General features: G+C 42.6%; 1 protein-coding gene across 1 annotated transcript in view; it reads right to left on the minus strand.

The window, feature by feature from the left end:
* Window positions 1-4163: 4163 nt before the first annotated feature.
* LOC119646500 (nose resistant to fluoxetine protein 6-like) overlaps window positions 4164-14457 on the minus strand; it is a 53678-nt gene continuing 43384 nt past the window's right edge. The window contains exons 4-8 of the mRNA XM_038046955.1: window positions 14053-14424; window positions 13862-13981; window positions 13692-13802; window positions 4366-4597; window positions 4164-4301 (exon numbers count right to left, since the gene is read on the minus strand). Coding sequence (XP_037902883.1) covers window positions 4296-4301; window positions 4366-4597; window positions 13692-13802; window positions 13862-13981; window positions 14053-14424 — 841 coding nt within the window. The 3' untranslated portion in view covers window positions 4164-4295. The remainder of the gene's footprint in view (window positions 4302-4365; window positions 4598-13691; window positions 13803-13861; window positions 13982-14052; window positions 14425-14457) is intronic.

Consider the following 14457-nt stretch of genomic DNA (forward strand, 5'->3'; position numbering starts at 1 on the left):
GCTGAAATCCGCGCACGGTTGTTGTCAGCCAACAGAGCCTATTTCAGCTTACAAAAACTTCTCCGCTCGAAACATCTCACAATAGGGTGAAAGCTCTTACTGTACAAGACAATGATCTTGCCAGTCCTCATGTATTCCTCGCAAACTTGGGTTCTTAGCAAGAAAAATTGCGAACTCTTGGCCGTATTCGAGAAGAAGTCTCCGAAGAATCTTTGAACCCCTACATGAGGATGGACGAATCCGTAGTCTACATAACGACGAAAACTATGAGCGATACCATGACCGTCAGATTATAGATAAAATCCGGCTCAATAGGTTACGGTGGGCGGGTCACTTAATCTATATGGATGAGGATAATCCAGCCCAGAAAGTCTATAAGGGTAATATCTATGGTAGAAAAAGAAGATGAGGCAAACCCTGCCTGAGATGGAGCAATGGCGTATGCCAGGATGCCAGACAGCTTTTAGGGAATTGGTGAACCTCGGCGCAAAACCGGGATGTCTGGAGTTCCTTACTAAGACAGGCCTAGACCGCGTACCAGTTGTTACGCCGTTGATGATGATGATGAACAAAACACAGTTTTGAGATCTTTTTAAGAATTCACATAAAACTTTCTCTGAAATGGTTACACCGATGTAGACGAGATTTGGTGAACATATAAATATGGTTGCAGTTCACTCCTTAGTGGGACACCCTATTGTTCACGGTATTAGAAGCCTACACTTCTCCTCTACTATTCTGTGCCAAGTGCTCTTGAAGCGACTCACTCGTCTGCCAACTTGGAACAATGGGTTTCGGTGCATGGCGTAGCCTGCAATCTAATTGTCGTCCCTCCTTAATGTGTGACCGGTAACTGGTCTATGTGCAGGAATAAATAATTAGTTGTCAACTGTGAATTCCTCACCAACAGTCAATGCATCTGTCTGAATCGGGCATTTAGCTCTTGCTTGTCTTTTAAAAAGTGTCTTTTCCAACTAAATTCAACTAAATATGTCATTCGCCTGAGGAACGCCCTGTCCTTTGATGTTGACTTTAGATGAAATTTCCAATTTCATAGTGAAGCCAAAGTAAATGAATTTAGTTTCATTCAAATCTGCGTCTCCCCTTGGACTTAACAATCGTTCTGTGAGGAAAATTGTCCAAGATAAACTCCATTTCTATCCTTACGAGAACTTTCTGCAGGTGACTTCAATTTTCGGGTAAACGCATTTGAGGTTCTTCTCGAAGTCGTTCCTGCAGACACTATTGTTTTTTTAGTAATGAAGCCCATTTTCAGCTATGCAGATCCGTCAATAAACTAAATTTGTGCTACTACACCATTCCTTGGAAAATTGCATCAAAAGCATTTGCATTCACCTAAAGTCACCGTGTGGTGTGCAATTTCCTTATTTGGAATTATTGGTCCCCTGTTCTTTGGGGAAAATTAAGTCGAAGTGACAGTAAATTCGGATCGACATGTAAACATGTTACCGGATTTTTTCCCACTGCTAGTCCAACTCATAGACTAAGGGACGGTGCAACGATACGGTGCAACGGTACACAATTCAAGAACATCGATGGCTATTTTGAGGGAACACCTCCAGAGTGCCTCAGCTCAATTAGGGACGATTTTAGAGTGGCCGGCTCCTTTTCCTGATTCCGCCCTTTGTGCTTTTCTTCTATGGGGTTTTTTCAAAATCATGTGTTTGTGTGAACCGTCCAAGGACCCCTTCAAGATTTGAAGACCAACATCCAGAAAAAATAGCCAACATAACTTCTCCTTTTCTGGCAATATTCATGACAAATGCCAGAAATCGTTTCACCTCACTGTTGGTAGAGGGGTTTATAGCGTGCCTAGATATTCGATACTAGTCGAATCAGCTGTGAATGAGCGTTAGAGAAGTTATATCAGGGAAAAAATCAAGGGCCTGCGCAACGCCAACCACATTGCCTCCTGCAGTGTACTGCAGTATATCGTTGTGATCACGAATGAAGTGTTCCAACACACCTTAAGACCCTGATCAAATTGAATTGTTGCGCCAACGATTATTATTATTATCGGAAATACGGGACGCCATCTAGTTGATTTGATCTACAAAACTATGCAAATCGAAACTTGAGATAATTACAATGTTCCATATTTCAATTACATCTTCCACCAAATATAGGCATGCATGGTATCAAATAAAAAATATCGATTACTATTTTTTCTCCAACCTCCAACCCGCCGATATTTTGGCTGCTAAGCAGTTCGTCAAAGTACTCAACCCATCACTTCGGTAGTAAATCAGATTTCCCTCATTGTCTCGGCAGGATGCCGTTGCTTCCTCTACTCCTAGAGTTCACAGACCTTCTCTCAGGCTTCCTTTTTCTGTCTGAAGGAGTTCGTGATAAATAGATGCTCGCGTTCTTGAAGTGCAGCATTTTGCACTGCCCGGTATGCTGCATTCTTCCATTCCGTTGCTAGCTTACTTTCATCGTGCAACCAGTCGTTCCGACTTCTTTTACGAATAAGGCCAAGTATGTTTGTGTATCAATTTTCACCTAATTGTCAGGGGTCTGAAGAGTACCCTACATGTTTGTGTACCGCTTTCCGCGGAAATCAGCTACTTCCGGAAAAGCATTTCATGCGATACGGCTAACTGAATAACTCGCAGTCCGTTATTATTCCTGTTTTTATGCAACTCTCGATAGGGACTGACGTATAGCCTGAATATGAACTCCGCCCCTACTTCACTGTTAAAGCGTTGGTGGCGATAGTGTTTGTTAGTAAGGGTGTTGGTATTGGGTCAGCAGGCGTTTGCCAGGTTTTATGCTCCTTCGCGGGTACCAATACACGTTTCGCCCTGGGACATTTAATCCTAAATGTTCTTTCACAAAAAATCGACAAAACTGTTCGTACCCTGAAGCGCCGAGCTGTGACTGCTACTTCATATCTAAATGTAAATGATAATAAATCAATCGGAAAATTGGAAGCGAAGTGCTTTGCAACTAAAATATGTATACACAAAAAGTAAATTTATTTACCACACAAATCTTATGAATCTTATTTACCTTTGCTTTACAATTAACAATCAATAACGAAAAATATTGAAATAATGTACTCCCAGCTGGTCTCCTATCTAAGTACTGTTCACTTATAAACTTCGGTGATCGTCAGTCAATTAGTGTTTGATATAACATAATGTAGTGTATATTATGTAATATGTATTATGTCATATGGTGTCATGTATTTATGTATCTTAATTGTAATTTCACGCTGCCTAACTACGGAACTTTAAGAAGATACGAGGATATATTCTGAGGCGTAAATTTTGAATAGATTCTTCACCGTGACCTTTTCCAAATTTTTTCGCTCGACAAATTCTGCAAGCGAAACCTCTTTCGGTTTAAGATGCGTACATTTCAAACCCTAACCCGGCTGTATTTCAGCTGATATTCCAAATGATCTTACTTTAAAAAAAGCGCACCTTCTTTCAAAAGTATGGGACTTCACAGATAGGATACGCCTGTCAAGTTTTATTTCAAAATATTTGGCTATACTGGAGCATATTTTGTGGAAGCAGGCAAACGGACAGACGAACAAGTAGACAGGCAAACGGATAAACAAATATTGAACAAATTTTAATAAGGTATTGTTTGACACAAACCTGTGACTATAAAATTTAGTTGTTCTCCTGAAACCTAACAATTGGTCTGCGTTAATACTAGGACTTAAATAATCTTAAATTCATCAGTTAAGCTCAATTATTATCACATCTTCTTCAAGATATACTGGCTGGACAACCTTTGGAATGGAATCTCAACAAAAAGAGTTGTTAACATCGCGAAGATATGAGATATAAACATAACTGGAAATATGTCTGATATTGCAGACAATACACCTGAAAGTTGATGGCTCATTTCGCAAGCCAGATAATAGTGTTATTACAATTGGAGCGACCATGTACGTACTATATACAAACTTGTCTAGATATAAAAACAATCTAGCACCCATAATTTTGGCAAATGCACCACCGTAGCCTAATTGGCAGATGCTTATCAAACTACCAATGAAGATTCCGAATAAACCTCTTCCAAAAGACATAATTGTTGCGACTATCCACACGGGCGTTTCCCTCCAGTAAGTCATGAAAATAACCACTAAGTGAATCATTGTGGCTACTACCCAAAAAGCTGTTCTTGTGAACTCGCTTAGTTTTATAGTTGAGGTTCTGGTCCGATATAAAAACCAACCCGTTAAGACTCCGGCAAAGTATGGTGGTATCCTGGTCCAAGGTTTTATATAAACGTTTTCTGCTGTTACACTCATTACATCAAATCTGTAGAGTAGAAGAAAATTATTTGACTTATTGTAATCCTAAGAAACCGAATACCTATACTTACTGGAAAGTTATTCCAGTTCGAATAGTAGCAAAGGAAGCTGACCGTCATCAATACTAGCGTGCTTGTTATGAAGATCGCTTTTCCGACAGTTTCGTTTTTGATATAAATAAAAATAATGGCAAGGAAGAATATATAAAACTGCATTTCACAAGCAAGGTACCAGGACCAGGTTAAACACATTTTCCTTATAGACAAGCCATTGTTGATATATAATAAAGTGTACCACCAATTCCTGCAAAATGCATGATCACATGAATTTAAGTAATAATAACATATGTACCTTGAACAAATAAAATAATATTGAATGGCGTCATAATGCAATTGAAATCTAGGCCTAGTATTAGAGTACTTCATTTCAAGACTATAGCGACCCACTAGGAGGTCATCGTCAGCTGAGTCAACTGATATTCGACATACCCCCCCCCCAACATTCCAAGTCCCTCGGCCCTCTATGTTTGAATTTTTTAATCAAATAAGCAAATAAGATGGATAAGTTTGAATTAGTATATTATTACATATTATGGAGTAAATAAGATTACCCCTTTTAAATACTATATTAATAAATTTTATTAATCCCTCTCCTCCGGCTCGTTTTGTCGCAAACTCCGCTCCAACATAATATTCCTATTCTGAACGTATTCTTGCTTTATATTGAAAGCGTTGCTCACTTTGGAACACTCAATAGTTCTACCAAACATTACTTAAATTAAAGGTCAGATGAGGATTCATCCGCCACAACATTTCACAGCCAGCTGAAAAGGAAAGGGGGGTCTCAACGGGGAACTAGACACATGGCTCCCTCAATTCGGCTGCCGCAAGTCAAAACGGACGCAACGCGCACCTCTCACCCTTGGGGCGTTTCTTTGCTGAACGAAGGGTTTTAGTCAAGCTAAGAAAACCCGTGTAACCGTTCCCCCGGCTTTAATGATGTTGGCCTCGCTCGAAGACTTGGAAGGGGATCCTCATAAACGCCCTCCGAAGAGCTCTCGTCCCTAATTAGGAACATGCATACAGGATTAGAAATCCCTGGACAAGTCAGCCAGAGTGTTCGCGTGGTTGGGTTGCAACGGCGGATTCCACTTTGGCTTTGCGTCTTTGAGCAGGCGCAACAAACCGGTAGGGTTGAGTCCTGATCTGATGTCGAGCACCATGTCGCTGGGGAGTCTCACGGTTGTCCCAGTATACCATGCGTCCCCCGGACTTGTAGCTAATTCTTCGCTGACTGGCTATTTGGAGGCTAAAAAGAATGAGTGCCAGGACGTGCCAGAGGAATCCAAGATGACTTAGGCCATAAAAATAAACAAAATACTATTGATTGGTTGATTTGAGTTGATTATAAGGGCCTGGCGTTTTCACAGTGTAATTGAAAGAAGCCAAGTACGAAGGTCTTTATAGAAAAAACTTGTGTGTTTACATTTGAACGAATGTAATTCAATTATAAGAAATATTTCCAGTTTTTACCCAAAATTGATCTCCACCTCCAAGAAAACATGCTCTCACCAATTTTCTTGACAATCGGTCTAGCCGTTTCCGAATAAAGCGGGGGGTAACAGATAGACAGGTGCTCAAAAGGTAGTATAGGTCCCAGGGCGAAACGTGGATTGGTACCCACGATGGAGCATAAAACTTGGCAAATGCCTGCTGAACAGCTCTACTACCAAACCCTATCTCCACCTCCACGTGGTGACCACTGGGAGCTGTTTCTTAACGAAAAACTGCAGATAGAGAAGGATGAAGGCGAGTCTCCCGCGCCGAAAAACGGGACAAATTGTACCAACTGGTCCTCCAGGTTGGGGGTTGGGTAAGGTTGACAACCCTACATGGAAAACAACTTGTTGCGAAGCCACGACAGGAGCCTCGGACTGGACGGATTACACCACGACGAACCCGGCAACAACGGAATAACGATTTGCGCATTTTCTCATGGAACGTGCGCTCCCTGTACAGAGATGAAGCTGATGAGTAGCTAGCCGATACCCTGTCCCAATATAGGGCTGATGTAACAGCGTTACAGCAGATGCGTTGGACCGGTTTCCTGGAGAAGCGCCGCTACATCATATATTATCGTGGCCATCCAGTAAACCACGTGCTCGCAGTAAGTTTCTTAGTCAGCCAACAAATGAAACCTGCTGTTATCGGCTTTGAAAACATAAGCGAACGGCTATGTACTCTGCGCTTGCGCGGCAAGTTTAGAAATATAAGCCTCATTAACGTTCACGCCCCTACAGAGGAGACTGCAGAGTCGGAGAAGGATACATTCTACGAGGCAGTAGAACGAACCCTTGAAAGCCTGTCCCAGATATGATATTAAAATCATACTTGGGGATTTTAACAGTCAAGTAGGGAAGGAGCCCGTATTCAGGCGATACGCTGGCTCCCATAGCTTACACCAAAATACAGATGATAACGGACTGCGGATTATTCAATTAGCAGCGTCACATGAAATGGTTGTTGGAAGTACCTGGTTTGCGCGGAAAGCGGTGCCACAAACATACTTGGGTCCTCTCCGGACGGGACCACTTTCAACCAAATTGACCACGTGTTGATTGAACGCCGCCACCTCTCAGCCTTGATGAATGTCAGAACATATAGGGAGGCCAATATAGACTCGGATCACTATCTCGTTAGCATGGTGTTCCGAGCTCGAATAACAACACCATCAGAATCCCTCTGACGATCAGGTGAGTTAACAATGAAGCCATCCACAACGCAACCCTCCGCGACACCTATAAGAGAGAAATAGATGCTGCAATAACCACAGTCAACAGAGGACCTGGAGAGAAAGCATTAACAAATGATCTTCACAATCACCTGAAGAACGTTATCATTGATATGGCCACAAACATACTTGGCCCCAGCTGCAAAAGGAGTCGGAACGGCTGGTTTGACGATGAATGTAAGCTAGGAACGGAACGGAACAATGCCGCATACCGAGTAATGTTGCTTTCTCAAAGAACGCGGGCACGCGCAGGGACTTATCACGAACTCCATCGAGCGGAGAAGCGACTCCATAGACGGAAAAAGGAAGCCTGGGAGAACAAACAAGTCTGTGAACTAGAAAAGTACAGGGAGCAACCGCACCAGGCGCGGAAGTTTTACCAACAAGTCAGCAGGATGAAGCCTTATACAACTCGATGCTCATCCTGCCGAGACAAAGAGGGAAATCTGATTTCGGACAGAAAGGGCATATTGGAGCGATGCGTTGAGTACTTTGATGAGCTACTGAACAACCAGAACATCGACGAGTTGGTGGTCCCACCAACTGAAGACGACGGACAAATGCTGCCACCATCAAGTTTAAGAGAAACAGTCCGTGCAATTCATCGGTTAAAAAATAATAAGTCGGCTGGGGCCGATGGAATTACAGGCGAATTGGTTAAATATGGAGGCGACCAGTTACACCAAGTGGTTCATCAACTTGTGCTCAAGGTATGGGACAGCGAATCAATGCCTGACGATTGGCAACGAGAGATTATCTGTCTCACACATAAAAAGGGAGATATCACACAGTACAGCAATTATAGAGGTATCACGTTGCTGAGTACCATCTATAAGATATTCTTCGCTATCTTGCTAGGCCCGATAGCCCTATACGCCCAGAATATCATTGATCCATACTAAAGAGGCTTCACTCCAGGCAAATCAGCAACAGATCAGATTTTCTCTGTGCGGCAAGCGATGGAAAAACTGTTGGAATATGGATAACAGTTGCACATCTCTTCATCAACTTTAGAGCCGCCTATGATAGCATGGCCAGGGTAAAACTGTACACGGCCATGAGAGTGTCGCGCGGCAGGATTCACGGCATTCGAAATTTATTTCGAATGTTGCGAATGCGAGCGGACAGATGACGCCACTGGCGCTCCCCACTCAGTTTAGACCTCGCCACAGGAGTGGAGAACAGAGTGCCATGACTTGACGGCAGGACGTAGAAAAAAAAGAAAAACATAGAGAGTCTTCCGTCAGCCGTCAGATGAAATAAATATAATCAGATTTATTAATTATGTAATATAACTGTAATTTGACCAAAAAGAAACGACTAACAACAATAATTAATTTGTAATTATATCAAGGAATTATTAAATATATATATAACTATAATATATGTAATACATTATAAGAGAATTCGGTATCCCGACGAAACTTATAAGACTAGGCTGACCCTGACCAATGTGCGAGGCCAGATAAAAGCAGCAGGATCACTCTCAAGACCATTCGACATCAACAACAGTCTACGACAAAGGGATGCTCTATCATGGGTCCTCTTTAACCTGGTCCTCGAGAAAGTGATCCGTGATGCTGATGTAAATGCAAGAGGTACGATCCTCTTTAACTCCACCCAACTACTGGCCTATGCTGACTATATCGACATCATGGGAAGAACAACTCGAGACGTACAAATTGCCTTCATACAGATCGAGCAGGCGGCGCGAGATCTTGGGCTGCACATCAATGAAGGCAAGACAAAATATATGGTGGCAACGTCAGCACCGAAGACAAACCAACCAGCAACATCAAACTGCACTGGTCAAACGGGAAGAATAAAGATGGGAGAATACAACTATGAGACCGTTGATAATTCCTCCTATCTAGGGTCGAAAATCACAACCGATAACAGCTACTATGATGAAATCCGCGCACGGTTGTTGTCAGCCAACAGAGCCTATTTCAGCTTACAAAAACTGTTCCGCTCGAAACGTCTCACCATAGGGTCAAAGCTCTTACTGTACAAGACAATGATCTTGCCAGTCCTCATGTATTCCTCGGAAACTTGGGTTCTTAGCAAGAAAAATTGCGAACACTTGGCCGCGTTCGAGAGAAGAATCCACCGAAGAATTTTTGGGCCCCTACATGAGGATGGGCGATGCCGTAGCCTACACAATGACGAAATCTATGAGCGATACCATGACCGTCCGGTTGTGGATAAAATCCGGCTCAATAGGTTACGGTGGGCCGGTCACTTAATCCGTATAGATGAGGATGATCCCACTCGGAAAGTCTATAAGGGCGATATCTATGGTAGAAAAAGAAAACGAGGCAGACCCTGCCTAAGATAGAGCGATGGCGTAGGCCAGGAAGCCAGACAGCTTTTAGGGATATCGAATTGGTGGACCTCGGCGCAAAACCGGTATGCCTGGAGTTCCTTATTAAAGCAGACCTAGACCGGATACCGGTTATTGCGCCATTGATGATGATGATGATGATGAACGGACGGGTCCCGGTCCTGCCCAACAATGGGCAAGAGTTCTTGATGCATGGACAGCTTCAGGACATAAGCAAGTTAGTCTGAACAAAACAAATAGGTGCCTGCACGCTAAACGTTGACATCCTAACTAGGAAGACCGAGCAACTCGCAAGAGTCCTTCAGAAAAGGCGCATTGCTATCTACGCTCTGCAAGAAACTCGATAGTCTGGTGCCAAAAGTTGCGACATTGAACGCGAACGCGGTAAAAATGGCGCATCAAATGGTGGTGATTTCACGAGAAGAAAGAAGAAATGATCTAACTTACACGATTACCAACCACTACGAATGTGGTAGAATCCACGATCCACAAAGCGGCCTCTGCAAACCTCGGGGTCACCAAGCCAGGTAAGCGGCATATCAAGCGGGATACTTGCCTTTGGAATGACCATGGTGAAATGAAGTCCGTGCCAGAAGAACTTGTGCACTGGGTTCAATTGCTCTACCATGACCCAAAAAGTAAAGTTCCAAGTATGGCGGATGTATCAAAACCGCTTCGTGTCTCTGTTCGTGTTCATGAAAGAAGCGCCCTCTCTCTCACCACCACTTTGTTCTTGTTATGGACACCGTCACACGGGACATCCAACGTCCAGCGCTTTATACACTACGTTGTGCAAGTGATGTTTTCCTATCATCTAATAGAAAAAATGATCTCGAGCAACTTGTCCAAACATGGAATGATCGCCTCATGCAACACGGTCTCAGATTGAATCTAAACAAAACTGAATTTTTGACGACCGACCCACATGAAACAGTCACAATCACTGTCAGCGACAGTGATCTGCCCAGAACTGAGCGATTTAAATATCTCTGGTGAACGCTATCGGCCAATGGAGAACTGGGTTATGAAATTGCTTCACGCATTAACGCAACCTGGATCAAGTGGCGTTCCACAGCTGGTGTTCTTTGTGATCGACGTATCAACCCACGTCGCAAATCTAAAATTTACCGCAATGTCGTCCGTCCTGTCGCCCTGTACGATTCTGAGTGTTGGCCGACTGTAAATGCGAGCTCCAGTAATTGAAGCAAAATGCAAGGGAAATGAAAATGGTGACTGCGCTAAGCTCGTAAACAGCAAAAAAAAACGAAGAGGTAAGCAAAGGTGAGAATTCACCTAGGGGCGGTTATTATTTCTAACAAAGATAATCTGTCATACGCGGAGATTTTGAAAGAGACCAAAGCTGACCGGCCTAAAAAGGTCCAGGCGGAAATGTCAGTAAAATCTGAAGGACCCAGAAACGCAAAGTCATGTTTGAACTGGCGGCTCCCGAATCCAAACTAAGAACATATTTGGGGAGAATGTCACAGTATGGATACATACATACAGTGCAAGAATCTCGACGAAATGACATCTAAAGTAGAAATGTGCATTACTTTAAAGAGACAGTTCAAGTTTGAAGAACTTGTCGAGAAGTCTATTGTTGGTTTGAGCAAAATTTATTGTAGTAGCGACCATTTTGCGACTGCAAGTAGGGGCTGTATTAATTATTATCAGCCGGAAAGTTAGAATCTAGGGAAGAGCAGTCCTCACTAAGGAAGTGCTTCAACTGCTTCATATTTGGACACTTCCCGAGGGCATGTACTAGCGGGGTTAGTCATTCCGATCAATTTAGAAGATACGGTAAGAAAGGTCATATTGGTAAAGAGTGCAATATGGGCCCCAAATGCCTATTGAGCGAAGAAAAGGAGGAACGGGATAGCTGGCATATTGTCGAAAGCTGTAAGTGCCCTGAATTGAAAATGACTGTTGACTGCAATGAAAAAATAAAAGTCGCTCAGGATTTGCTTGAGCAGACCACTTATGAAATTGAGATGGAAATTGCCACCATAAGTGAACCATACAGAAAACTTGACGGTGGCGTATTGGTCTCAGAGTCGATTAGTTGCGCAGCGCTGTGGGCTTGCGGTAGACAAACTATGCAATGCACCATAAACCAGTCGCTCAGTAACTTTGTATGGGCGCAAGCGCGAATCGCGGTGACCATGACATCGAAGACCAAATTTTGACAATGAAAATTATTTTTCGGTGTCAGTACAGGATAGCGTAAAGAATGAGTTGGAGAGAAGTTGTAAACGTAAAAGTAAGATCGTTATTTTCAACTTAAACAATAGTTTAATCTTCTTTCCAAAATTACATAATTTACTTCTAACAGACTCCATCATGATTGTTGGATCTTATGTTCCTGGTGCCGTAATCTTAAGCAAAATTTGTGTCATCTTAATTTACGAAATAATTACGTTAGTCATAATAAGAGAATAGTTTATGCTAATAAGTTAAATTATAATTCTAATAAAGTGTTTTAACTGAACTACTATGCCCCATCCAGTCTCACATTGTCCAAATTTAAAAACTAGACAACGACGCGAGGGAACAAAGAAGTGATATGTGGACCTCCAGTGGGGAAGCAGAGAGAATAACACAAACGACCAAAATTTTTTAGAGGCATATGCCCAGTTAGATAGAGTTCTATTCAACGAACATAACGTCAATTCTTTCCAGAAAGTAGGGTCGAGCTCAGTTGTAAACTCGGCCTTTGAGAGCCCTACGCTAGCGTTAGCGAGGACAAAACATACAGTGATCACAAGACAATTTCCTTTATGCCATGGAGAGAGCTATACGGCAAGCGGAAAAAGACATCAGACTGGTCTATAAACGCATGGGATGAGCAAACCCTGTGGCAAGGTCAACCTACTTAGAATGGCGACCCCACGAAAAGAGCTCTCCATCTCTAAGGCATGTGCCCAGTCCAAGCCTAAAAGATGCATATTCCTTTAGAAAAACCAACTTCTGGTGGAATAGTAAACTGCCCAAACTTCGATCGCCGCCTAGCCAGTTGAACGACTCAGAGGACAGTAGGTAGGATCGATTAGGTGCAAAAAGAGCACACTACAAGAAAACCCGGAAAACCCTCAAGCTCGTTATCCACTGCACCAAGAAGGAATGATTTAAAGGAGCTCTGCTCGGAGGCGAATGTAAACCCGTGGGGAACCGCACATAGAATTATCATGGAGCGATTCAGAGGTTAGTAATTTTTACAGACCAGGTGCCCTACTCTCTTCTTGACAATAAACCAAGGGTTATTTCTTCAGCAAAAAGGGATGCTGAGACCTTTCAAAGATCTCTTAATGTGGCGGCCAGATCATCAGAATCATCATCAGAATGGGCTCTATAAAGCCAAATTAACTGTTGATGCCATCAATCAAAGCCATGATGCTTGGCCGAGAGAGCTATTCACGGAAAGGATAGTAAATATTGAATGGTGGTGACCCGGGACCTGAAGACCAACTCAGTCAATTAAACCCATATACCGAAATCCCTGGCGACGATTGGTGTCCCCGCATATCTCCTTACTATGGTCAATACCAACTTGCAAGAACGGAGGCTCAAGTTTGACCCCGATGACGGACCCCAGGTGTACGTAGCCTCCCCGGTTGTTCCACGGGCTCGGTAATGGGACCACTACTGTGGAACATCATGTACAATGGTGTATTTAATCTTCCGGTTCCAGAGGAGGCCACGGTGGTGAATTACGAAGATGCTGAGTTGTACTCATTAGAAGTAATCAGCGCTGTTAAGACCTGACTGGAGAGTGCCGGACTGGCAATTGCAGCGAATAGGCAACAGTATTGCTCGTCGTCAAGCTCGTAAGGGCATGATAGTAAACTGGTCAAATCAAGGGGAAAATTGGTTTTTAGTCTCCAGCGCAGTTGTGAAGATACAAAATGAGTTGCTAAGAAACGCTGAAAAATGTTCGGAAAATTCCAAGAGTTCAGAATTGTTAAATTTATAGCTAATGCAGAAGTTTCAGCTCCCAGTTGATATTTAGTATTATTTCGACGTTTCCCTGTTTATCGCAGTGTCACTCTTGATTTTTCAAAGCGCATTCCATTGCAAATTTCATAAGGAATACAGAAACACGTGACGTTTTCGTTCGCAACGTCACTAACAAAAGCCAAATCGGACTGTTCCACGAACTCAGGTCCATTACATGTTCTTTCCTTCCATAACATTCGTGTTAAACACAATTTTTAAATGTAAATCCATTATTCACTTACCACCTCCACATAAAGAAAAGGTACTTACTTTTTACAATATAAGTCGTGGTCTTCATTCAAATAGAAAGGGGAGCTCATGTCGACAATGTCATAAACGAAATCGCTGGCAACTAAAGTCAATACCAACACAGGTGTCAACCTGAAACGCCGCTAACGCTGTTAAATTAATTTGATATTTAAAAGCCAAGAAAAAATTACCTGAAGATTCGATGAATGACAAATTTCATATACAATTTCAAGTTCTGAAACCATTTGTTCGACTTTATCTCACAAACACGCTGCTTATTCGATAAAAGATTGTATGTCATCAGAAACGCACTAAAAGACGTTAAAATTACAGATAAATTAACGAACACAACACTCCAGAATATAAATTATGAGCAGCGCACCTAACGGTAAAAAATACATCTACATAGTAGCAGGCTTGAAAAACTGGCTGCTGGATGAAAGTTTCCCCTGTCGCATATAGGAATAGGATGTTATCCATGGTAAACATTGAAAAGTAAAAGATGTGCAGTAAAGTAACCCAGAGGCAAACAATTGTCCTTAATCCGGCCAAAATAGATACGAATTCCTTGGGTGCTGTCGCCTGTAGTACACGTGGGACATTTTCTCGCAAAGAAAAGCACCTCAGAAACTTTTCACCTCGAAAAGTTTCCGTTGCGACTGTATCCTTATCGTGCGTTTCCGAGCGCCTCTGCTTCAAGATGCACATAATCTCAGCCAAGCCTGCTAGTGATGATACTGTGACAACAATTAACCTAGAAATATAAATAAATTTGTTAAATGGCAGG

This window comes from Hermetia illucens, chromosome 1, assembly GCF_905115235.1.
Source record: "Hermetia illucens chromosome 1, iHerIll2.2.curated.20191125, whole genome shotgun sequence".
NCBI classification, from domain to species: domain Eukaryota; kingdom Metazoa; phylum Arthropoda; class Insecta; order Diptera; family Stratiomyidae; genus Hermetia; species Hermetia illucens.